At 35.3% G+C, this 25,663-nt stretch overlaps 1 protein-coding gene and 1 long non-coding RNA gene across 3 annotated transcripts; both read right to left on the reverse strand.

Moving 5' to 3' along the window:
* Nucleotides 1–979: 979 nt before the first annotated feature.
* Nucleotides 980–17,375, reverse strand: LOC120340166 (uncharacterized). Of its 2 annotated transcripts, none has more exons than XR_013477762.1 (4): nt 17,246–17,369; nt 16,119–16,154; nt 15,714–15,737; nt 980–1,162 (listed from the first exon to the last, which is right to left on the reverse strand). It is a non-coding gene; the product is annotated as an uncharacterized LOC120340166 (long non-coding RNA). The 2 variants fall into 2 exon arrangements; XR_013477763.1 differs by lacking the exon at nt 980–1,162 and adding an exon at nt 14,705–14,872 and having other exon boundaries at nt 17,246–17,375.
* A 3,457-nt stretch (nt 17,376–20,832) lies between these two features.
* On the reverse strand, nt 20,833–24,902 carry LOC120339265 (uncharacterized). Its single transcript, XM_078115953.1, has 4 exons — nt 24,796–24,902; nt 22,473–22,505; nt 22,013–22,204; nt 20,833–20,985 (listed from the first exon to the last, which is right to left on the reverse strand). The coding sequence occupies exons 1-4, from the start codon at nt 24,854–24,856 to the stop codon at nt 20,834–20,836; spliced, it is 438 nt and encodes a 145-aa protein (XP_077972079.1). The 5' UTR covers nt 24,857–24,902; the 3' UTR covers nt 20,833.
* Nucleotides 24,903–25,663: the final 761 nt, after the last annotated feature.

Below are 25,663 nucleotides of genomic sequence, written 5' to 3' on the forward strand. Positions count from 1 at the left end.
GTACGCTTGAGTGGAAAGGGAGTGCCATTGAGAATGATGGGCGACCTACATGGTTTTGCAATTTCTGGAATATATATATACAAGTATATATTTGTATATCTTCAAAATTTCATTCAAGTTATCTTTTCTAAAAAAAATCTGTATCTATTGTATTCTTTTTGTTCATGTACCAAATAACAAGATTCATTTCCAGAATAACAACGTAATTTATTTTTATAAAAAAATAAAAAAAACATTATACTTAGAAAAAATTCCAAATTTAAACTAATATTTGTGTGTATTATTTGATAGCGAAATTACGCACAAAATTAAATAATAACGAATGGATTCATTTTCACGGCATGTCCAGGTTAACAAGTAAAATAGTCTGAGGATCATACATTTTGGTTGTGGATTGTTATCAATGATAAAAGTAGAATATCAAATACTCGCCTCTACAAACTGGTAAGTTTGGAGTCCACCTTCCGTTTTGACAGCTTGTATATTTTGAATTGGAACTGAGTTGATAACCGGCATTGCAATTGATTGAAATTCTTTCTCCATACGAGTAAGAGGGCTTGGAAGGGAAAAGATTTCCATTGAGAATATTTGGCAATGAACATGGTTTTTCAATTTCTGAAATATAAGCAATTTATACATACGACTATGAGTAATCAATTATCTATCTAAAAATAACTTTTTTTGCAACAAATTGTCAGCGTTAATGCAATATTTCCATATGTATGCCAATGAACAAATGAAACCATACAAACATTCATGCATTTCACAAAGCATCACAAAAAAATTAAAAAAAATATATTATTTTAAAATAGTTTAAACTCTAACTTAAATCCTTCATTAGAATTCCAGTCTTAAAAATAAAATGTGAAAAGTACCCTAGACTTGTAATGTATCTTGTGTGTGAGATAGTACCATTCTTACAATGTAAACAAAAATTCCATAAATTAATATTGATGTGATAAAAAAATATCAAACTTGCCGATACAAGCCGGTAATCTTGGTGTCCACCTCCCATTTTGACATCTTATTAATTCCCAGTTAGAATTGAGTTGATAACCAGCATTGCAATTGATTGAAATTTGTTCTCCGCTTGAATAAGTGTGTTTCGGTGGGATGGGATTTCCATTGAAAATATTTGGCAGCGAGCATGGCTTTGCAATTTCTGAAATACACATGAATAATTGTCGATCCATTATCACATATTTTCAGTTTCATCAACAATTGTTATCATAACATAGGATTGAAATCATTTTAAAGAGTACCACATTTTTTTATACCAAAATAAAATGCAAAACAAATTTTACTCCAAAAGCATTTCAAATCCACACCTAAAGCAACATTTCAGATCACTAGAATTTAAATGAATTGTCATTTGGATAAAAAGGCGGGACAGTTCCACTTTTTACCGTCTTGTCCCGCTGTCCCGATAAGTCAGGAAAAAGTCCCGCTTCGGCATTCAGCCCGTCAGCAAAATACACGAACATTACCAGTGAACATGTTCTCGTTACTGTTGTTGCTGTGTAGCGCGGCGCTAGCCTACTTACCGAAGGTGAATGTTTGTTCGTTTCGTTGTTTTCCAATGTATCACATGTAAAAGCCAGTACTAATTGGTCGTGTTCTGACGTTTACGTGATTGTAACATTGAATAACGTCTTTTTAAAGAAGGTGTTATCTACAGAAAAGCTTGCTTGGGCGAATAAGTAAATTCTTAATGCTTGAAACTGCGGACCATTTTATCATTTTTTCTTTCTTTTACTTTACATAAAAAATCTAAATTCGAAATATTTGTATCGTTAACGTCAATTCTTTTCTATTTTTTGGATTGATACCGATATTTGGACATAGAATATGCGCAATAACTCTCGATGACAATATGATGGGATGGGATGGTTTACGTACATATACATAAACATGGTTTAAAAATTTCTGAAATATACATTGGATAATGAATATACCTGAATGTGTTACAGTATTAAATTCGCGTTTATACCGAATTGAAAAGCATAATGCATCTTAATTCAGAAGAATTTCAAATCCACACGTTAAACCTTAATCTAGAATTAACCAAATAAAATTGAAATCACTGAAATATAATTGAATTATTATTTCGGTGAAGTCAGAATATATGTTGCATAAGTATCAAGGGTTGAATACGTCGTAAAATTGGGATCCCGTGTTGCTAAATCATTGTCTTCAAATGAGTAACAAAATAGTTTTTGCCCACTCCCACACCCTTCACTCTCTCTTTATTTTGCATATAGTTCGATTAGCTGTTGCTATTTCAATTAACTAGAAGATTGAATACTTAACTTACCTTGGCAACTCGGTAAACTTGGATTCCATATGCCGTTTTGGCATGTTGTAAACTCCACGTTAGAATTCAATTGATATCCAAAATTGCAATTGATTGAAATTTGTTCTCCATTAGAATAGGTGGATTTGGAAGGAAAAGGATTCCCATTAAGTATATTTGGCGACGAACATGGTTTAAAAAATTCTGAAATATACATTGAATAATGAATATACCTGAATGTGTTACAGTATTAAATTCGCTTTTATACCGATTTAAAAAGCATAATATGTTTTATTTCAAAATAGTTTCAAATCCACTTGTTCATTCTTGATCTGGAAGTAACCCAATAAAATTTAAATCTCTCAAATATAAATGAATTGGTAAAGAATTCAGTCGAATTCGGTCAGACGGAACGTTACAAAAATACATTTGTGTTAGTGCGCAGCAAGACTCTTGAATCCAATAGTATAGTCTTCTTTATCCTTGTGTTACACGCATATACGGATCCACTTCCACAAAGGCATAGCACAAGAAAAGGTAGCAGCTAGTCTTGCCTAACCCCAAATGATTGTTACTTACTGGCATCCTTGATGTGATAGCGAAATTTTAGACATAAAATGGAATACGTTGCGTCTGGTTCATGATCACATCGTGGGCGTAAGACTTCATTACCCACTATGTCTTTTCTAGGCATTATTGAGGATCATTTGTGAAGATGTGAAGAATAAAAGAATAAAAATTAACTTAACAAGAAAGGTACAGGATAGGGATTATCAAGCTGGTACGGGAGAAATAGCTTGCTCGATTTCGGATGATCGTCTGCGCGTTTTGGACTACCTTTCGCATACTTTGGTGGGCCTCATTACGCCACTGTGACGTCGAAATGACCTAATTTTTCGGTGACGTAGTCAGGTAGGGGTTAGGATTGACATATGCAAAAATGGTGACAGCACATTTGAACCTACGTACATTTGAACCCGTAAATCTGAACCCGTAATTTGAACCCAGGACAATTGCACCTGTATACTATTGCACCTATGGACATTTGCACCTACGGACATTTGAACCCATACATTTCCACCCATGGATTTTAGCACCCGCATATAGATTGAACCCGCGAACATTTGAACCCGTGTACGTTTGTACCCGCGTATATTTGAACCCATGTACATTTGCACCCGCGGACATTTGAACCCGTGTACGTTTGCACCCGCGTACATTTGAACCCATGTACATTTGCACCCGCGGACATTTGAACCCATGTACATTTGAACCCACGAACATTTGCACCCGCGGACATTTGAACCTACATACATTTACACCCGCGTACTTTTACACCCGCGTACAATTGTACCCACAGATATTTGCACCCATGAACATCTACACCCATGGGCATTTGCATTTACGGATATTAGCGTCTTTACATATACACCCTTATCCTTCCATGCTATATACTATAGTATATAGGATTGGAAGGTACACCTAGGATTCTTTCTCCAAATGCATACGTTTCGAAAACACCATGGAATTCTCGATTATATACTCGAAGGCTTTATTACAACTATTTTCTATATATTTAAATTATATTATATATTTATATTATACTCCGTCTGTCATTGTCATCGCAATTGTCGATATCATAAGACTCAATGGACAAAATGTTCCGCTGTAGAATGCGAGCCAAAATTGGGGAGTATGATTTGTGCTTTGAACGGTCGACTACTCTTGAAGAGCGCGATCAAGAATTTTAATTGATATGTTAGTTCGATCCCGCGCAAAGTTTTTCCTCGCATCAATGCCCTTTTTCCCTCGCTGATAGTTCGATCCCGCGCAAAGTTTTTCCTCGCATCAATGACCTTTTTCCCTCGCAGACAATTCCAAACTGTTTCTTCAGGACGTTGCAGCTGCGAAGATGACAAGTCCCTTTGCAAAAATAGGTTGGAAACTTGGCGCCTACATTTTCCAAGACCACAAGAGGAAACGACTTACTGATTTACAAAGGCCACGAATATTGTAAGCGAAATGATCGGGTTTCAGATGCTACTCATTGGCGCTGCCGTCAGTTTAGGAAATTTCGATGTAAATCGACTGTTGTTACGATCGGTGAAAATGTAATACAAGAACTAGGATATCACAGTCATTCTGGCGACAGCATTAAGACTGAAGTTGGGATCATCCGTGCAACATTAAAAGAAGCAGCATCAACACCATCAAATACATCGACAAGATATATTTTAGGTAATCAGTAATCAGTAATCAGTAGTTTATTTCTCACCATACTTAAAATAGGCACAAACATACAAATTGCAATAAATTAAATTATAAATTGGCCATATTTCAGGGTGAAGGAGACGCGAGAAACCAATACTGGTTATCGAGCAGCGGCACCTATAAAATAAGTCTAACACTATAATATAAAAAACAAAAACAAAAAAACGAACTAAGTTTAAATAAATTGAGGATTTTAGGTGAAGTATTGAATAATAGATCAACAGATGTGCTAATGCGCTTGCCAGGCAAGTCGACTCTGGAGGCCAATATACGCAGAGTAAGGCGACAGAAAAAGTGTTCACGTAACAATCCTACAAGTGCTAGCTTTGATATTCCGAGCGAATATTTAGATATCATTTTGCATGACACTGGCCCGGAGGATCGTCATCGGATAATGGCCATCGTAGATCGATTACTACTTGCACATCTAGATAGTGACACATATCTTGGCGACGGTACATTTGATGTGGTGCCTGATATTTTCTTCCAGTTGTATACAATTCACTGTAAAGTGGGAGCATCCTATCCACCATGCGTATATTTCCTATTACGAGACAAGCGACAAGAAAGTTGGAAGTGTTGAAAATCATTTTCCCAAATGCTAACCCCACCAAAATCATTGTTGATTTTGAAATAGCAGCTATCAATGCATTCCATGCACAATTTCCTCTGGCCGATATTAAAGGATGTTATTTTCACCTGTCACAAGCTCTAATTCGAAAAGTTGGTTCTATCGGATTAAAAGAGAAGTTTGATTGTTAACCCTCTTTCAATCTGAAAATTAGAAGTTTGGCAGCTCTGGCTTTTGTTCCCATTAACGAGGTTGCCGAAGTCTTCACCTTGCTTTGCGACACCTTCGAAGATTTGCCCGAATGCAATCAACTTTTTCAATATTTTGAATCTACCTACATTCGTGGACCTCAAGTGGGTTCACGTCCAAGAGAAGCAAGATTTCCCCCTCGGTTGTGGAACTATGCCAAAGAGATTGAAATGATGCCTTCGGCCCCAAGAACAACAAACGCTGTAGAAGGATTTCATCCGAGTATATGGGGTTTGCTGAATGGCCTACAAAAAGACATTGCGGTCCACAAACTGACTGTGGCAAATGCTCATGTAAGAGTTACGGCCCACCAAAGATCAAAGTATGTACAACTTGCTGTTAGGTTGTCAATTAAAGTTTTTTCATATGGAACTGAAACCGACAAGCTGAGGTATCTCCACTCAATAGCTCAAATGCAGTCTATTTGAATTTGACTTTGATCGTGATATAGTAAAATTTCGTTTATCGTCATTATTTTGATTTGTTGTTTAACTATTGTATCATAATTGATAAATTCCTATTTGTAAAACGTCCATAGCTACTCTATCTCAAAATTGATCGCCCATTCGACACAAATTTGTGAGTGATAACTTTATTGATATATTAAAATAAATGTAATCCGTAACCTATGACGTCGTTTGTAAATTGCAATATCATATTTAACAGACCCTATATGCTGAATATGTTCGATTTACTCTAAATAGTGTAAACAGCAAAAACCATTTTTGGCCACGATAATGATTTTAAAACTTCTTCACTTTCGAATATTTAACATATTTACATGACTCACGATTTCTATGTATAGTTTTGTTCTGACATTCTAATGAAACAATACTTCAATAAAACTGGCATTTGGCTATGAACATGTTGTTACAAAAATGGCATAGTTTCATTATCTTAATTTCATATTTTCTTAGAAACGAAGAATTTGTGCGTTTATTTATTTATATACAGACAATAGTATTCAATTTATAGATTGATTTTAGGAAAAATGGCAAAACCTGATTTGAGACAACACTCATTTTCAACAGTAAAGCGTGGTCGTGTATGCATACATATAACAATTTTGTAAACATGCTAGCAAGAAAACATGAAGTGGCCACAGAGCTCCCAAATCTCATGCTGGGCGGGATATCATAGTAGGCGTTTTCGGTGAAATAATTTTAGAACAAATTTATAGGACTTGACCACTAAAAATATTACTGTAAAGCTAGTTTTAGTAAGACCCTCATTTAAGACTTCATTGGTCTGTGAGATATTTGTTCCGTATTAGCCCTGGTTTCAGGTATTTCAACGAAATACCGCTTTCTAGGTCATCGTCTGTTTTGGAGATCGCGGCTAACGAATGAGATAATGATTTACAAATGTCAATGTAAAAAGAAACAGCAAAAGAATGAAGACCTTGGCAGAACAATGTTGTTTATATCGTTAAGAGACGTTTATCTCTCGGACTACAATGACACTCAAAAATGCTTGCTTCGTAGAAGCGGGTAAATGCATATACACCAAAACTAACTACAAATGAAACAGTGTTGAAATTTAGAATATTGAGCTTGAGCCTGTAGCATGAAAATTATTTGCGACTGGAAATTATTTGCGCGGCGGTGTGGCTCAACGGGCTAAGCGTTAGGAATACGCTCGCCACCGCACCTCTAACTACTCTGCGTGGGTTCGCAGGTTCGAATCCCATGCAGGGATGGTTATGTGCGAGAGGATTTCTGGACTCCTCGCCGTCGTTGGGTGGTTCACGTAACCGCTGGTCGGTTACGGCTTCCTCCACCACCAAGTCCATGCTTCCGAAAACAAACAATACAGTAAATCTAATCCCATACCCGACTTGGAATGGTAACCGGACGAGAGGCCGTGGTTCGCCATATGGATAAGCCGTCTTATCGGCTTTCCTCTCCCCCGGGATAAATATGTAAATCCTATCCTATCCTAAATTGCCGTTGGGGCAAACATTTTTTGTGAAAATGTGCGTGGGTTCAAATGTACGCGGGTTGAAATGTATGCGAGTTCAAATATAATATACGTTGGTTCAAACATACGCGGGTTCAAATGTCCGTGGTTCAAATGTACCCGGGTTCAAATATACGTGGGTTCAAATGTCCGCGGGTGCAAATGTTCGTGGGTTCAAATGTACATGGGTGCAAATGTCCAGGGTGCAAATGTACATGGGTTCAAATGTCCGCAGGTGCAAATGTACATGGGTTCAAATGTACGCGGGTGCAAACGTACACGGGTTCAAATGTCCGCGGGTGCAAATGTACATGGGTTCAAATGTACGCGGGTGCAAACGTACACGGGTTCAAATGTCCGCGGGTTCAATCTATATGCGGGTGCTAAAATCCATGGGTGGAAATGTATGGGTTCAAATGTCCGTAGGTGCAAATGTCCATAGGTGCAATAGTATACAGGTGCAATTGTTCTGGGTTCAAATTACGGGTTCAGATGTACGGGTTCAAATGTACGCGGGTTCAAAGATAATGGAACCTGCAAAAATAGTTGAGCCAGGCCAACTAGAAGTGCATGTGGTACTAAACTATACCAGACCCAATAACTTGACTTGATTGGGAAATGATTTCCATTGAAGATTTGAGGCGGTGGGCATTGTCTTAAAATTTCTGGAATATAAAGATGTTAAAAATTTGATATGTTTTTTCCGTAATTCTTATCTCAATTAAATATTTCACATTCCCTCAACTTCACAAGAAATTTGATATTTATACTCTATTTGTACAAAAAATTCACGTATCAAATTAATTTTCAAGGGAAGACTTTAGTTTTGAAAAATATGATGAAGAGCTTTACATGTTTTTCGCTAATAGTTTCTTAGATTTTGTAGTTTATAGAATATATTTTGACGGTTTTGTGGGTCCATTAACTGAGCTTATTTAAAAGTCAGGTTTAGGAACACGTAATGGGATCCCTCAAAAACGAAATTCTGAAATCCCATTCAGTGAAGATCTCGTAAAGATGTGACGCGTTTTCATATATTACATTCTCTCGAAATCTTTTTTTTTTCTTCTTTTATCTACAAGCGTGATCTCTCATCCGTATCACTTCCCGCCGTTTGTCGCCTGAAGCAGACTATCACATTCTGAAAACACCTGTCGTCTTGCCCTACATTACTTTAGTAGTTGGTGCTTTCGTGTATGTGGAAATTTGTTTATTATAGCTATAAGTCCAGTGGTGGGATTCAAATTTTTTATCAGCCGGTTCCTTCACAAAAGTTATATTTTTCAGCCGGTTCTGTTACAAACAGAACATCGACCGTGACCAGTAATGCTTACCGGTTCGCTAATTTCATAAAATTCCTTGAGACGGTTCTATAGAACCGATGCGAACCGGCTGAATCCCACCACTGAGCCTATAACCGATAGATATTGGACATGGACTTAATGTAGGTATCGTGAAGCTTTTGGTGAATAGGAAATAGCCCGTTATCATAAATCAAGACGGTTTTATAATTGGGCTGAGCCTGTGTACATAACTGTTTTCCAGTACCCGCTGCTCTAGCCCCAGAGTAGACACAGCTGAGAAAACAATTTTGTGTTCTTTTGTTTTGTATACTGCACATATTGTTTATGGTTGATAGAATTAAGATCAATACTAATCAAATGTAGACAAACTTTGGATCAGGATTACTGAATTACAATTTATAGTATTTTGCAAAGGTCTACATTTTAAATAACCTATCAATTTAGGTCGGATTCATTTACGTATTTTGAAAATATACGTTGCAATGTAATGATTGGTATCTAAAGAGAAGTATGCAAATGTTTTATTCACTGAAGGCACGAATTCACGAGTGAGAAAATATCCCAAATTCACCTGTGCAAGCTGGTAACTTCGGTGTCCATATTCCATTTTGGCATGCTGAATATTCTAAGTTTGGATTTAGTTGATAACCGGCATTACATTTGACTGAAATTCTTTCTCCTGACGTGAAAGAGGACTTTCGTGGAAAATAAATTCCATTAGGAATAGAAGGGAAGCACCGTCTTCCAATTCCTGAAACAAACAGGTAATAATCATTTTTATAGGTCTCGATCGATAAGTATGTTGATAGGTATTTGTCTGTCTGTTAGACACTTTCGTATGTTACGCGATATCTCACGAAAGCGATGTTGAATCTGCTCCAAATTTTGCATGTGCATTCATCATATCCAGGCTATTGATTTTGGATGAATTATGCCGTATAATTAGCGAGTTATTAATTAATTAGTGGTGGGACGCGCGGTGTCGCTATTGAGTCAGAGCGAAGGATACACGCCGCTAGATCGATAAGTCGGCAGTCTCCGATCGCTATCTCGTTTTAAGCTTTTGTTGGTTTAAAATTGCTGAAGCAATTCTCATTTAAACTACATAACAAACAATATGCATAGATATAATTTATTTTAGTATACCCGAATCATACAAAAAAGTAGAATAATATCTTGAAATCGAACGAAACCCATAATATACACGAACACATATTTTCCATTTACCACACAAAGTAGTGCAAACAGCTAAATCAGGATTGTTTTCAAATTAAAAAATAAAATCCATTCCGGCGTTCAAACTTGGGACTTGAAAAGTAATCATCGGTCAAATAAAAAAAAAATTAGTTACTTGACCAATTGTTTTGAAATTTTAGGGGATTCAGTGTTTCTCAACCCGAGTCCGCGGTCTCAAATGAGTCCGAGGAGCGCTTGAATGAGTCCGCAATGAGCCAGAAATTCACTGCGGGGCGCAACGTTTTTGAGAAACCTAACCATTAGCCAAGTTACTATTTACGTTAGAATTTACATAAAAATATAAAAGCAAGTTTATACATATAACATTAATCGAGTCAATAATTACTGGGTACTGAGTAGGGCTGGGCATATATTCGAATATTCAACTATTAGAATAGCAATTAACTATTCGAAAATTTGGTAACAGGTGACGCGACAGTTCATTTGCGCATCGCTTAATCAAACGATTGGGTTCATAACTCACATGCGGATTTTCGACGAAAACACGAGTCTGTATAGACTCTGTACACGCTTCGATAGATACCACTGGTGTTTCTCGCGAGCTCGAACAACGAGGAACAATGTTTTGTTCTGGTAGGTGTCAATGGTGGCAACCTAAATTTTCTAAATTGAAAAGCGGCAATACAAAATACTAAAAATAAAACAGAAAACACCATAAGTTTTGTTTTATGATGGTCCTCGACCGATTAAAAACGCTTTTTTAGACATTGCAAATCGCAAAATTTCGGGTGCTACTGTAGTATCCGTATCAGGGCACTGGAGCGCCGTAAGTGTTGTACAAACAGCTCAGATTTGTCAAATTCACAAAAATACAAAATATAATTGGACACTTTACCACGCATTTTTGTGTCCACGGATTGTCATAATATTTTCTGAGTAGTATTGCTTTTATTTCGTCAACGCAACCGCAGATTAAAATTATCACAATAAACTTAATATTAAAGCAAGGCGATGAAATTTTTTTTTTTGATTTACTAATATACTTTGATTATATTTTTAATAAATACTAAATCAAGTTGTACTTTTTGGAAATTTATAGCATATAGTAGGATTTTTCCAACGGTAATAACAAATTCGCAAGATCGCAAAAAATATGTATCAAAACTAAATATAATCCGGCAATATATTCTCACATTATTATATTTGCAGATCGCCGTGGCATTTTAAAGAAGTAATGCTTTCATCTTGTCATAAGTCGACCCAACCGCGAGTGACCATGAACACAATTAAATTAAAATAGAAAGTCGTTTTATATTCTCGTCGTTGTCATGGATTGAATATTATGCGACAGAAAAGGCCATTTATATACACTAAAAAAGGCGGCTCTTTCAACAAACGCGCAATTGTGACGAATTTCCGGTTTTGAAATTTGTTAAAATTCTCTTCTGTTTGATTTTATTACTTCTTCACGCAGAGTACTTTTGCAATAAACGAACGTTGAGTCCGCAAAGGTTTTCGCCGGTGAGAAAATAGTCCGCGACCAAAAAAGGTTGGGAAACGCTGGGATAGATAGATATTGTTGTTGTCGCTAGAAGGCTATTTATTGGACACGTAGTGGACATAACGATCGTTTCAAAATTTTGTTGGTATTGTTGTTATTTGTCTCCATCAACACGTTTTGAAGAAATCGCTTTTCTCTTCGAATACTGGACCAATTGCTTTGAAATTTTCAGTGGTAAAAGATAAAAATTTTCTCCAGAAGGCTATTACTTTTTTTTCGCTATGACGTCATCAAAATTATGTGACTCTACGTGTCCATATATTTGAGCATAGCTCTCTTGTTTCAAATTGTGTTGTGAGCTTTATGGCATTCATAGTTTTTTTGTGTGTGATGAGGTCATCATAATCAAAATTTGCACAACACCCGGCGGTTACGCGTTCGTTACTATCTGGTGGCCAGGGGAAGTCGTGAATACTGCGGTACCGGTAGTCTACTGTAAAAAACTAGATAGATACTCGCACTACATCGTTTTGGTATTCGTGTCCATAAATATACTTGAGTATTTGTATGTTGTTGTCATGAAAATGAAATTTTTCTACGTATTATGAGATTATTTTACCTGTACATGCTGGTATACTTGGGGACCATATGCCATTTTGACAAGCTGAAAACGCAACGATCGGGCGGAGCTGAAACCCGGTATTACACTTAAATGTAATTCGATCTACTGTTGAATAAGTCCTTTTAACTGGACTGTGTTGTCCATTGTTTATGTTTGGCCCAGTACATGGTTCTGCATTTTCTGAAGTTATAATGGTAAATAAAAACATGATGGGGGCAGATAATCGTATAGGGTAATCGTATGGTATAGGGTAGTTATTAGTTGCATCAAAGGACAATATATGTATATATATATATATGTTGAAATCATTCTTGAGGAAAAACTAAAAACGTAATCAATTTTGGGTCAATTTAAAACATTCACTATTATTCTAGAGAAATTCAGATAATTAGTATAAAAATGGCGATAGCCATTGGATAGGGCCGGATTTAGCTTATGAATGGCCCAGAGCTACGTCATTTCTGAGGCCTTGGGCAATGACGTCATTAAAAATACATTATGCTGTCATAACAGGTCTTTGCAGTTTATATAAAACGTAATATGACGCCAGGAATAAAATTGTAAATTGCTTGAAATTCAAAAGTTTAGTTACAGGCGAAAAAATATGGTTATGCTTATTGGATAGTAAATTTAAAAACGTAAAAAATCGTCATGACTGCAGAATGCAGTTTTTTGAATTTAGATTTATTTAATTTTGTAGCCTTCAATACGGTACATAATTGGGACAAGAATTATTTGCCCAACTAAAAAATTAAACAAATACCAGTTTTATAAATTCTAAAACAGATTTTATTCGGGAACACCCCTTTACAATTGAAAAACGACTTGAAATGAATAATTGTTTAAAAATAAATGTCGAGGCCGCTATCTGCTTCAGCTCACCTGGACTAATGCTGAATTCGGCCCTGACTATGGATTCAAGTTTTAAATTTTAAAACTTGCATATGATTCTAAAATTCACGATGCTAAAAAATTAAGTTCTGCATAGCATTAATCTAGTTTAATTTAAATTACTACTATGAAATTTGTAAAGTGATTGTGGTCTGCAAAAAATCAGCAGTTGCCTCATCAAAACGACACATACTGTACTTAACTCTTGCAATGACAATTCAAAGAACTTCTAAAATAAAATATAAAATTTCGGCTTTGCTTCGGCTCGGGTCGAGTTTAATAGCCACGGGCCTGGATCGGGCAGGGCTGAAATTTTTGGGCCCGATCTTACCTCAAATAAATTGCCTACTCACGTGATATGGTGATCGTGCCAAAAGATCCTATAAAGGAAAGTAAAATGAATTTGGAGATAAGTTAGAATTGTTGTGTTGTTATTGATAAGTATTGAACTGGATGACCATGGTGCATACCATGGCGACCGTCACAATGTATTTTAGTTGGTTCCAAGTTTGGTCGTCGTTTTAATGTACAATGTGAAAAATTAATTCAAAATTTATAAAGAAAATAAATATGTGCATATTTAGAAGTGACAAAATCGAGCATATTTTAATTCATTCAATATTTATTTTAAATTTAACAGATCATAAGCGGTCGTGCATACACGTTATCATTATTTCCAAAATGATGTGTTCCAAGATACAAATATTGACGATAAAGACTTGATATAAAACAGTTATTTCATCATTTTGTAAATATATACCTGGAAACGGCGGTGCTGGTGGTGGCCTAAATGTTCCTAAAAAAGGAAAAATTAGCGATGCATTACATTAATCAAATATGTGCTTAACAATACGGTACTCCCGAAGTATGTAAACCAAGATAGCGAACACCGGTACTTAGTATGTGTAGCAGGTTAGGGTTAGACCATAATTTCATTCCAAATTTCCTTATTTTAGTTCTATTACGAGTTTGGGGACTAGCCAAGTGACTCCCGTAGTAAAGTTTTGCCTAACCCTAACCTGATACACATACTACGTTTCGGTGTCCGCCATCTTGGTTCACATACTTTGGGAGTACCAACAATACTGCATATTTTTACTTAAGGTTGAGTTGCATGCATGTTAAAAATCGAGTTGTATGTGTCAATGTGTAAGAGGGTAAATCAAAACTGTGTAGTCGGATTAGAGAAGACAATTTGTACTCCCGGAGTTGAAATATTCGACTTCTTATGTACGTAAGTGAGGCACTAAATTGTTAACTAAAATAAATCACAAACTCCTCTCACAAACGCCTAATTTTTCAGAGCCATACTTTTGTTATCTATTTAAGACAGCTGGCGTTAAGGTGAATTCCAAACTAGAATTCGATGCTGAAGTCGAAGTTAAAAATTTTGTTAACCGGATCCGGAGTTGATTTTTAGTTGGTTCAGAAACGCAAGACGTTTGAAGATATACCTTGAAATCGAACGAAACCCATAATAAACCCATAAACCAGACTGCCACATACACACGCACACACACACAATTTCCATTAACCACACAAAGTAATGAAAACAGCTAGATCAGGATTGTTTTTAAATCTAAAAATAAATTCCATTCCGGCGTTCAAACTTGGGACATGGGAATGATAATGAAAAGTAACCATAATTTTTTGTGTGTGATGAGGTCATCACAATCAAAATTTGCGCAACCTGCGGCGGTTCCGCGTGTAAAAAACTAGATAGATACTCGCACTACTTTGTTTTGGTATTCGTGTCCATATATATACTTAAGTATTTCTATGTTGTTGTCATGAAAATTAAATATTTTTACGTATTATGAGATTATTTTACCTGTACATGCTGGTATACTTGGGGACCATATGCCATTTTGACAAGCTGAAAACGCAACGATCGGGCGGAGCCGAAACCCGGTATTACACTTAAATGTAATTCGTTCTCCTGTTGAATAAGTCCTTTTAACTGGACTGTGTTGTCCATTGTTTATGTTTGGCCCAGTACATGGTTCTGCGTTTTCTGAAGTTATAACGGTAAATAAAAACATGATAGGACCAGATACTCGTATTGCCATTATTCGGTATGAAAAGATCGAATATTTTTTTTTTATAATTGGAAATGTTAAAAGGTAGGAATAAATGTGAAAATTTGAATTATTTTCTCTATATTGAAAATTTAGTTTTGAATTCCAATTTAGCGAACATTCATTTAGTACGAAATAATTCATCATAGTTACAAAATCGCAATACCCAACTTTAGGATTTTGATCAGATCAAACAATGGTATAGAGTAGTTATTAGTTGCATCAAAGGACAATATATGTATATATATATATATGTTGGAATCATTCTTGAGGAAAAACTAAAAACGTAATCAATTTTGGGTCAATTTAGAAACGTTCACTATTATTCTAGAGAAATTCTGATAATTAGTATAAAAATCGGCGATAGCCATTGCATAGGGCCGGATTTCGCTTATGAATGGCCATGAGCTACGTCTTTTCTGAGGCCGTGGACAATGACGTCATTAAAATACATTTTGTAGCCTTCAATACGGTAAATAATTGGGACAAAAATTATTTGCTTGACTAAAAAATTAAACAAATACAAGTTTTATAAAATTCTAAACAGCTTTTATTTGGGAACAATATTTTACCTGGTCTAATGCTGAATCCGGCCCTGGCTATGAATTCAAGTTTTAAATTTTGAAATTCGCATATGATTCAAAAATTGCTAATGCTAAAAAATTTAGTTCTGCATAACATTACTCTTGTTTAATTTATATTACTAAAATGAAATTTGCAAAGTGATTGACACTTTGCCGCACTCTAAAAGAACTGGTAGAAATAGGCTATACTCACGCGATATGCTGATCGTGCCAAGTCCTATAAAAGAAAGGAAATGAATTTGGAGATAAGTTAGAATTGTTTTGTTGCTATTGTTAAGTATTGAACTGCATGAACATGGTGCGTACCATGGCGACCGTCACAATGTATTTTATTTGGTTGCATATTGGGTCGTCGTTTTATTGTACAATGTGAAAAATAAAATCAAACTTCGTAAAGAAGATAGATATTTGCATATTTCGAAGTGACACAAATCGAGACTACTTCAAACCATTGTTTATTAACTCTTAGATTTAACAAATCATAAGCGTTCGTGCATACACGTTATCATTATTTCCAAAAGGATGTGTTCCAAGATACAAATATTGACGATAAAGACTTGACATAAAACAGTTATTTCATCATTTTTTAAATATATACCTGGAAACGGCGGTGCTGGTGGTGGCCTAAATGTTCCTAAAAAAGGAAAAATTAGCGATGCATTACATTAATCAAATACGTGCTTAACCACGCGGTACTCCCGAAGTATGTAAACCAAGATAGCGGACACCGGGACTTAGTATGTGTAGCAGGTCAGGGTTAGGCCATAATTTCATTCCAAATTTCCTTATTTTAGTTCTATTACGCCTGGGGACTAGCCAAGTGACTCCCGTAGTAAAGTTTTGCCTAACCTTAACCTGATACACATACTATGTTCCGGTGTCCACCATCTTGGTTCACATAGTTTGGGAGTACCAACAATACTGCAAATTTTTACTTAAGGTTGAGATGCATGCATGTTAAAAATCGAGTTGTATGTGTCAATGTGTAAGAGGGTAAATCAAAACTGTGTAGTCGGATTAGAGAAGACAATTTGAAACTCCCGGAGTTGAAATATTCGACTTCTTATGTACGTAAGTGAGGCACTAAATTGTTAACTAAAATAAAACACAAACTCCTCTCACAAACGCCTAATTTTTCAGAGCCATACTTTTGTTATCTATTTAAGACAGCTGGCGTTAAGGTGAATTCCAAACTAGAATTCGATGCTGAAGTCGAAGTTAAAAATTTTGTTAACCGGATCCGGAGTTGATTTTTAGTTGGTTCAGAAACGCAAGACGTTTAAAGAAATACCTTGAAATCGAACGAAACCCATAATAAACCCATAAACCAGACTGCCACATACACACGCACACACACACAATTTCCATTAACCACACAAAGTAATGAAAACAGCTAGATCAGGATTGTTTTTAAATCTAAAAATAAATTCCATTCCGGCGTTCAAACTTGGGACATGGGAATGATAATGAAAAGTAACCATAATTTTTTGTGTGTGATGAGGTCATCACAATCAAAATTTGCGCAACCTGCGGCGGTTCCGCGTTCGTTGCTATCTGGCGGCCAGGGGAAGTTCCGAATACTGCGGTACCGGTAGTCTACTGTAAAAAACTAGATAGATACTCGCACTACTTTGTTTTGGTATTCGTGTCCATATATATACTTAAGTATTTCTATGTTGTTGTCATGAAAATTAAATATTTTTACGTATTATGAGATTATTTTACCTGTACATGCTGGTATACTTGGGGACCATATGCCATTTTGACAAGCTGAAAACGCAACGATCGGGCGGAGCCGAAACCCGGTATTACACTTAAATGTAATTCGTTCTCCTGTTGAATAAGTCCTTTTAACTGGACTGTGTTGTCCATTGTTTATGTTTGGCCCAGTACATGGTTCTGCGTTTTCTGAAGTTATAACGGTAAATAAAAACATGATAGGACCAGATACTCGTATTGCCATTATTCGGTATGAAAAGATCGAATATTTTTTTTTATAATTGGAAATGTTAAAAGGTAGGAATAAATGTGAAAATTTGAATTATTTTCTCTATATTGAAAATTTAGTTTTGAATTCCAATTTAACGAACAGTCATTTAGTACGAAATAATTCATCATACTTACAAAATCGTAATACCCAACTTTAGGATTTTGATCAGATCAAACAATGGTATAGAGTAGTTATTAGTTGCATCAAAGGACAATATATGTATATATATATATATATATATATATATATATATATATATATATGTTGGAATCATTCTTGAGGAAAAACTAAAAACGTAATCAATTTTGGGTCGATTTAGAAACGTTCACTGTTATTCTAGAGAAATTCTGATAATTAGTATAAAAACCGGCGATAGCCATTGGATAGGGCCGGATTTAGCTTATGAATGGCCATGAGCTACGTCTTTTCTGAGGCCGTGGACAATGACGTCATTAAAATACATTTTGTAGCCTTCAATACGGTAAATAATTGGGACAAAAATTATTTGCTTGACTAAAAAATTAAACAAATACCAGTTTTATAAAATTCTAAACAGCTTTTATTTGGGAACAATCTTTTACCTGGCCTAATGCTGAATCCGGCCCTGGCTATGAATTCAAGTTTTAAATTTTGAAATTCGCATATGATTCAAAAATTGCTAATGCTAAAAAATTTAGTTCTGCATAACATTAATCTTGTTTAATTTATATTACTAAAATGAAATTTGCAAAGTGATTGACACTTTGCCGCACTCTAAGAACTGGTAGAAATAGGCTATGCTCACGGGATATGCTGATCGTGCCAAGTCCTATAAAAGAAAGGAAATGAATTTGGAGATAAGTTAGAATTGTTTTGTTGCTATTGTTAAGTATTGAACTGCACGAACATGGTGCGTAACATGGAGGCCGTCACAATGTATTTTATTTGGTTGCATATTGGGTCGTCGTTTTATTGTACAATGTGAAAAATAAATTCAAACTTCGTAAAGAAGATAGATATTTGCATATTTCGAAGTGACACAAATCGAGACTACTTCAAATCATTGTTTATTAACTCTTAGATTCAACAAATCATAAGCGGTCGTGCATACACGTTCTTCTTATTTCTTAAAGTCATGTGTTGCATGATACAAATATTGATGATAAGGTCTCGACACTAAAACAGTCATTCAATCATTTTGTTTTTAAAATCCAACAATATACCTGAAAACGGTGGTTGTGGCGGCTTAAACATTCCCAAAATAGAAAAAAAGACTCAGCGTTGCGTTACATTATGAAATGAAACACAATCTTAACAATACTGCACATCTTTAACTACGGCTGAGTTTCATGCATGTTAAAAAGCGAGTTGTATTTGTCAAGGTGTAGTATGACAAATCAAAACTGTGTATAGTTGGAGTAGGAATAAAGATTTAAAACTCCCCGAGTTGAAATTTTCGACTTCCGACAAGCTTGCAAACGTCTAACTATGTTTAGGACAGCTGGCGTTAAAGCCAGAATTGGATTTGAAGTAAAAAAATTTTTTAACCAGATCCAAAGTTTGTTTTGAGTTGTTTTGTAGCCGCATAAAACAGCACAGTCTTATGAAAAATGAATGTCTTATTTTTCTAAACACAAATTTAATTTTACGATTTATTCAATAAGTGAGAAATTTGCTGGTAGGATGCTTTAAAAAAATTAAACAATTTTTTTTTTGTTTCAACATCAGAAATATATAGAAAGATGATTTTTAATGGTCGATAATAAGCTTCCTAATATTCGATATTTATTTCGCTTTATCAATAAGTTCGTAACAATGACATCATCTTATTCCTGTAGATCCGGGAATCATTTTCAATACTCTACCAAGTGGAGAATTTGACCGAATAAAAATAATACTCTATACACGACTCCTGTAATTTGCTGAATATCGTTTTTCTGAAACATATCATACCCTGTAATTGCAATTCTAAGTAATACCACAGGAGAAGAAGAATCAAATGCATGTCCAGGATTATATGCGAAAAGTGTGTTACAAATTCACGTACACTGAATTGTTGTGTTAGGGCTGTCCAAGCGAACCAAATATTCGAAATCGAATCGAATCGCAAATTATTCAAATCGTTTTTCGGCTAATTTTCGAATCGCTAAAATTAGGTACCTGTACATAAAGCGGAAACCACCTTTACGGGATGTTTTTCATCGGGCAAGCGGCGGCGCTCCGAGCTCAGACCACTCTTGCTCCCGGCTTAATTGGTTTTCCGATATTTCTCTCGCCTTCATTTTGTGATAAACATGTCATTACTAATGCCCGCCCGGTGGCACGTGATTAGCCATTTCATGCATGGTCATCATAACAAGGTATAATTGGTCATGACGTTTTTGAGAGAGAACAAGGAGAAAAAGGAGACAATTTAGAAAACGATAGTTCTATAAATAGAATCGATTTGAAGCTGTTGAGTTAGTTATCATAGGAACATGGTACAGGCAACTCAAAGCTGAAACAGGTGTTTTGGGATCCTTATGATGGCAATACCTTCTTTGAATGGAATTTGTAATTTCTTATGAATTACTGTATTATCCATCTATATACCAAGACAAATAATTGAACTCTTGCATTTTGATGGCTGTTGTACACTTCAGTCATTAGGACCTGGAGTCGAAGTGAACATTTTAGTTGAACCTAGATTTTGGACGAAGTTGACCTAAACCGTGAATCAGACCTGTGACAAACAAAAGCAGGCCAAAATTCGGCACACGAAGCAGTAAAGCTGAACATTCTCCTACATTGGTTTAAAACCCCCAAATATCCACTTATAGGCACACGGACACAAATCTTTAAATTTGACACAAACTATTGGAAAATTGCCATTCTTAATACGTTGATTGATGCACAAAAAAAGGTGTAATTGTACTCATTATGCAATGTTTTGTCATCATTGCATGAGTTTAACATTTTGTTATAGGTTTCATTGCTTTTGCAAGAAAAACACTGAATTCTCAGAGTGTTGCTTGTTAGTTGTAGCCATCTTTTTATGTGAAGATTGAGGAAACATCGGTATCGTTATTGGCCTAGTTTTAGAAAACTATCGGTATCGGTTTAATAAGGCAGTATCGGTCGAGTCCTATTCATAATACTCACGTGATTGGGTAATCCCACCAACAAGTCCTAATCCTGAATAGAAGCAAAATGAAATATGGTGAACAATAATTCGACTTATTATGTTGTTATTATATAGTGTTTTTAGATGGATGTGCAAAATAAAACATATAGTTTGTTATAAATTTCGTCGTCTCTTCTTTGTACGATGTGGATAATTTATTGTAATCTAGTTATTCGTACATTCAGAGGTGAATAAAATTAAAGCATTTTCGTTTCATATTTTTGTAATTTAAACGAATTACTAAATTCATTAACAAATCATAAAATGCCCGGCATATACTTAAATGTAAATATATACCTGTAAGAGATGGCGGTACTCCAAAAGCAGTTTGTTCTAGAATAGATGAAATATACAATTAGGTCTATATATTATACACATAAAAACATGCTTACAATTGATATTGCTTCAATTTTGGCCAGGGTGCAAATATGTTTAAATGCTCAAAAGTGGTTAGTTAGCAAGTGTAAACGTATATATGACATATATCAAAATCTAATTTGGAACTTCATGATTTATATCAGGGGTGTGCAACCTTTTTCGCATGCGGGCCAAATATCAATAGCCGGGTGAAACCGCGGGCCGCACCTACATTTAACACTTTTCAAATTCAGCTTTCTATTAGTTGCAGGCACAAAATGATGTCTTTTTTTTATTGATCTCATGTCATCATTAGGGTTCCTTGCAGAAATGATGAGTTAAAACGCATACATTTTTTTAAACGGTAATTCAAATGAAGCGCTAGCAATTCGAAATGACGCCCATTTTAGAAAAAAATCTTTTACCGAAAAGTGCCATATTTGAAGCCATGACTTTTTTCAAATGTGGAAAGTTATCTTGGTTGAGATGTTTTCAGTAAAATACGCCAAGATTCATTTCCAAATAATTTGCTGTCAAATCTTATTCTGGGTTAGGGTTAGACAAAATCATCTGATAGGCTGGAACCAAAACTCAGTTAGCTTTTGTATCTTTTGATATTAATTTTTTTTTAAACTGCTCTCCAGTTGCCTCCGAAGGCCGCACAATTTTCCTTTGCGGGCCGCATTTGGCCCACGGACCGCACTTTGCACACCCCTGATTTATATAATCGGATTCTGGAATTCAAATTAACGTAATATGAAAAAGCTTGCAACACCAAACAATTCGTAATGAAAATTTTTGTTAGCATTGTGCGAAGTTCTCGAGATTTCAGTTTTTAAATTCTTCTCCCGTGAACTTTCCCTATTCAGGATAAACCATCAGTTTTTGAAGAATTGAGTAAATAGACGAATATAATATCATGCTGAATATTTCGGGCGTACAAGCTCATGGTTAAATACAAATTCACAAATACTAAATAAAGTGTTATGCAGTGTGTACTCACGAACGGGTGAACACGTTTGGATTTCTGGCAACCATCGACCGCTGTTACAAGTGGACCGCTTCATGTTAAAGCCGTTGAGGCATATGACGGTAATAACATCACCGGATGAATAACTACTCTTCATTGGCGAATATCGTCTATTCGAGCCGGGCGGTAAAACTGAGCAAACAGCGGTCGGTGCTTTAAACTGAGCTGAAAAAGATAGTATAGTGAGAAATTTTTAAATCTATCTTGATCTTACAGTAGCAGTTCAATAAAATAGTAGTTTCGAATCTTGCAGATTATCTAAAATATAATGTTTCTTAATGTCTGGTTAAACTTATTTTTAGGATAAAATAGATAAATCAATTATATATATATGTAAAGATACAAAACAAATATTTCTCGATTTCAAAGCGCTACTAATAGGGCTACTATTAAACATTAAACAACAAGCTGCAGATTACTATCCTGATTGTACCTGGAGTTGGTGGTGGTGCTCCAATAAACTGAGCTGAAAAAAATGTACAGTTCGTGAAAAATTATTAGATTTATCTTGAGCAGTTCAATGAAATAATATTCATCATTTTGAATTTTTATTTTCGGTATGTTCTGAACCAGGGTGGTCCAAACCCAGGTCCGCGGCCATTATCTGTGACCCGTGTCGCATTCGGAGAGTAAAAAAAAATTGCATTTGTTGTTGTTTCGTCATAATAATTAACCAGAAAAATCTTTTACCTTATTGAATCATGAATCATGTGCTTGGCAGTCTTAAATTGTTATCTGGCTTTCTATTATTTTAATCAGGAATATACGAGGTGCCGCTAAAATGAAACGGGACTGACGTCACAGATTGCGCAACACGATTAACCATCGGTAATCAACACTTTTGCAGTGTGGCGTAATATGTGTTCTTTGTTTAACAGCTGTTTTGACACAATATCGCAATTATTTTTGCTTTTCAGGATCCATAAGTGAATGTGATAAATTTCTTGTTGAAAAAAAAAATGCTGTGCCAGGTCTGATTAAGTTTTTTGGCGATAGGGGGTTCAATTGCAGAATAACAATTAAGCAAAGAATTAACATTAAATTTTGTGTCAAACTTGGAAAAATCCATGTCAACTCGGCATGCATTCAATCGTTGAGCTTTCTGCTCCTCAGTCAACTCAAGAGCCTTTGGCATCATTTTGGCACACACCTTCCGCATTCCCAAAGTGTCAACCAAAATGGTGCGGACCGTTTCTTTGTCCATCCCAATTTCGTTAGCAATGACGCAAATTGTTAAGCGACGGTCACTGCGAACCAACTGCCAAACCTATTCGATGTTGGTATCAGTAGTGGAAGTGCAAGGCCTCCCTGACCTCCTCCCTGCCTCCACATCCTCTCTGCCTTCCACAAATCGCTTGTGCCATTCAAAAACTCTTGTTCTGGACATGGAAGAATCTCCATAAACATCACGCAACATCTGCAACGTCTCAGTCGCCGTTTTTCCAAGTTTGACACAAAATTTAATGTTAATTCTTTGCTCAGTCGTCATTCTTTAATTGAACCCCCTATCGCCAAAAAACTCAATCAGACCTCGCACAGCATTTTTTTTCAACAAGAAATTTATCACATTCACTTATGGATCCTGAAAAGCAAAAATAATTTCGATATTATGTCAAAACAGCTGTTAAACAAAGAACACATATTACGCCACACTGCAAAAGTGTTGATTACCGATGGTTAATCGTGTTGCGCAATCTGTGACGTCAGTCCCGTTTCTTTTTAGCCTTACCTTGTATGCTAACAATTTTAGCATCATAGAAAACTAAAGTTGAAAACTAAAAATCGAATGCGGATTCTATTAGCCTAGATTGGCTATGCCTGATAACTAAATATTAATGTTATGGTCTAACAATATAATTCATGCCGGGTGTTTTAGCAACCAGCCTAAACAGTATTACAAAAAATGCTGCCTATATGTCAGAAAATTTAGTAATTACCCTTCTGTACCTCAAATTTGATAATCAATCAATATACAGGTATTTGTAAGGTATTTTGTAAACATGAGCTTGAGAAGAAAGCTGACGAATTCAAACAGATATTTAACTGAATATGAGAAAAAATATCACAATGCTTGCTTGATATGTCGTCATGTTGTGTCGGTGACAAGAGAATATAATCTAAATCGGCATTTCAGAATCTTGATCTTGTGATCAAGGAGCATGTTCCAAAGTTAAGATTTCGCTTTATAAATGTTCAAAAACACTTACATTTGCGGAAGCACTTTTCCAGTATCAAGAGTTTGAAATCTTACACTAAATATAGATATAGAAAGACTTTTGCAGGTTTTAGTAAGTTTTTTGTGTGTTTGCACAATAAAAGCGTTTGTTTTGTACACTGTTTACCCAATATTGGCACTATTGTGGCCCGCCAACAATACAAAAATATTTTTGTGGCCCCCGGACCCGAAAACTTTGAACCACCCTTTTCAAAACTATCTAGTTTCCTAATGTCTGGCTAAATCTATTATATATATATATATATAGAAAACTAGATAAATCAAGTATCATATATATATATATATAAATAAAGCTACAAAACAATAATTTCTCGTTACGGCTCTTATTAAAAAATTCCTGAAAACTTTCGGAAAGTCTACAATATAAATAAATAAACTATATAATAATTATATATATATAATATTTATACAGTTATATAAATAAAGCTACAAAACAATAATCTCTCGTTATGGCTCGTATTAAAAATTTCCTGAAAACTTTCGAAAGTCTACAATCAAGAATCCTCTGAACTATACAAACCATTAGCATTCACCATAATCGAAACACTGGCAAACAACTGCAGCACTTTCGCGGTATCCATATCATTCTTGGATACACACACAATTTATATAATAACATGTAAGCTCTATATATTGTTTCAATCTTTAAAAACACGATAAAGTAACACAATATTAAAAATCAACGTTTTTATATAGAGTCATTCACACTGGTATTTACTACTAGAAACTTGAAGATCGACTGAGATAAATTGATATTTATTTTTCAGTCGCAGTGTACCAGTTTATTAGGGAGTGTATGGGACGCTGTCAATTTGAGCAAGACGTATATATATATATACCCATAGAATTTGACTTGCAATACTAAAGAAACATGAACCCAAATTAAATTCTACTAAGAATTAAAAACCGAATAGAGAGATATTCTTGTATAATCGAACACAAAGACGTATGCAAAATCAAGCCGTTGCAACTGACATGGTGGGAAATTAAACAAAATTTTTGATAAAAAACGATTTATTGCCCCCCCCCCCCCGGCGTATTCTTTACATTATCTACTCTAACACTACTTTCCTAATCTTGCTTTGTGAACATAATATAGGCTATCTTATGCATTGCCTATGAGTTTATTATTTATGCAAAAACATGAAAATATGCAATACCATCAGTTTAACGTGAGAAAGATTTTATCGATGTACATGCCCGGGGCTCATACGACTAATTAACAAATTTGGTAGGAATTTATAATTCTAAAGGGAAATTCAAGGCCTTAGGCAACTCAATGCATGCATAAAAATGTAACATATTCAGAAATGTAACCTATTTTTAATATAATCATTGTATTTAAATAAATAAATGCATAGTCCGTGAAACATTTATTAAAACATGCA

This window comes from Styela clava, chromosome 9 (genome assembly GCF_964204865.1).
Source record: "Styela clava chromosome 9, kaStyClav1.hap1.2, whole genome shotgun sequence".
Lineage (NCBI taxonomy): Eukaryota > Metazoa > Chordata > Ascidiacea > Stolidobranchia > Styelidae > Styela > Styela clava.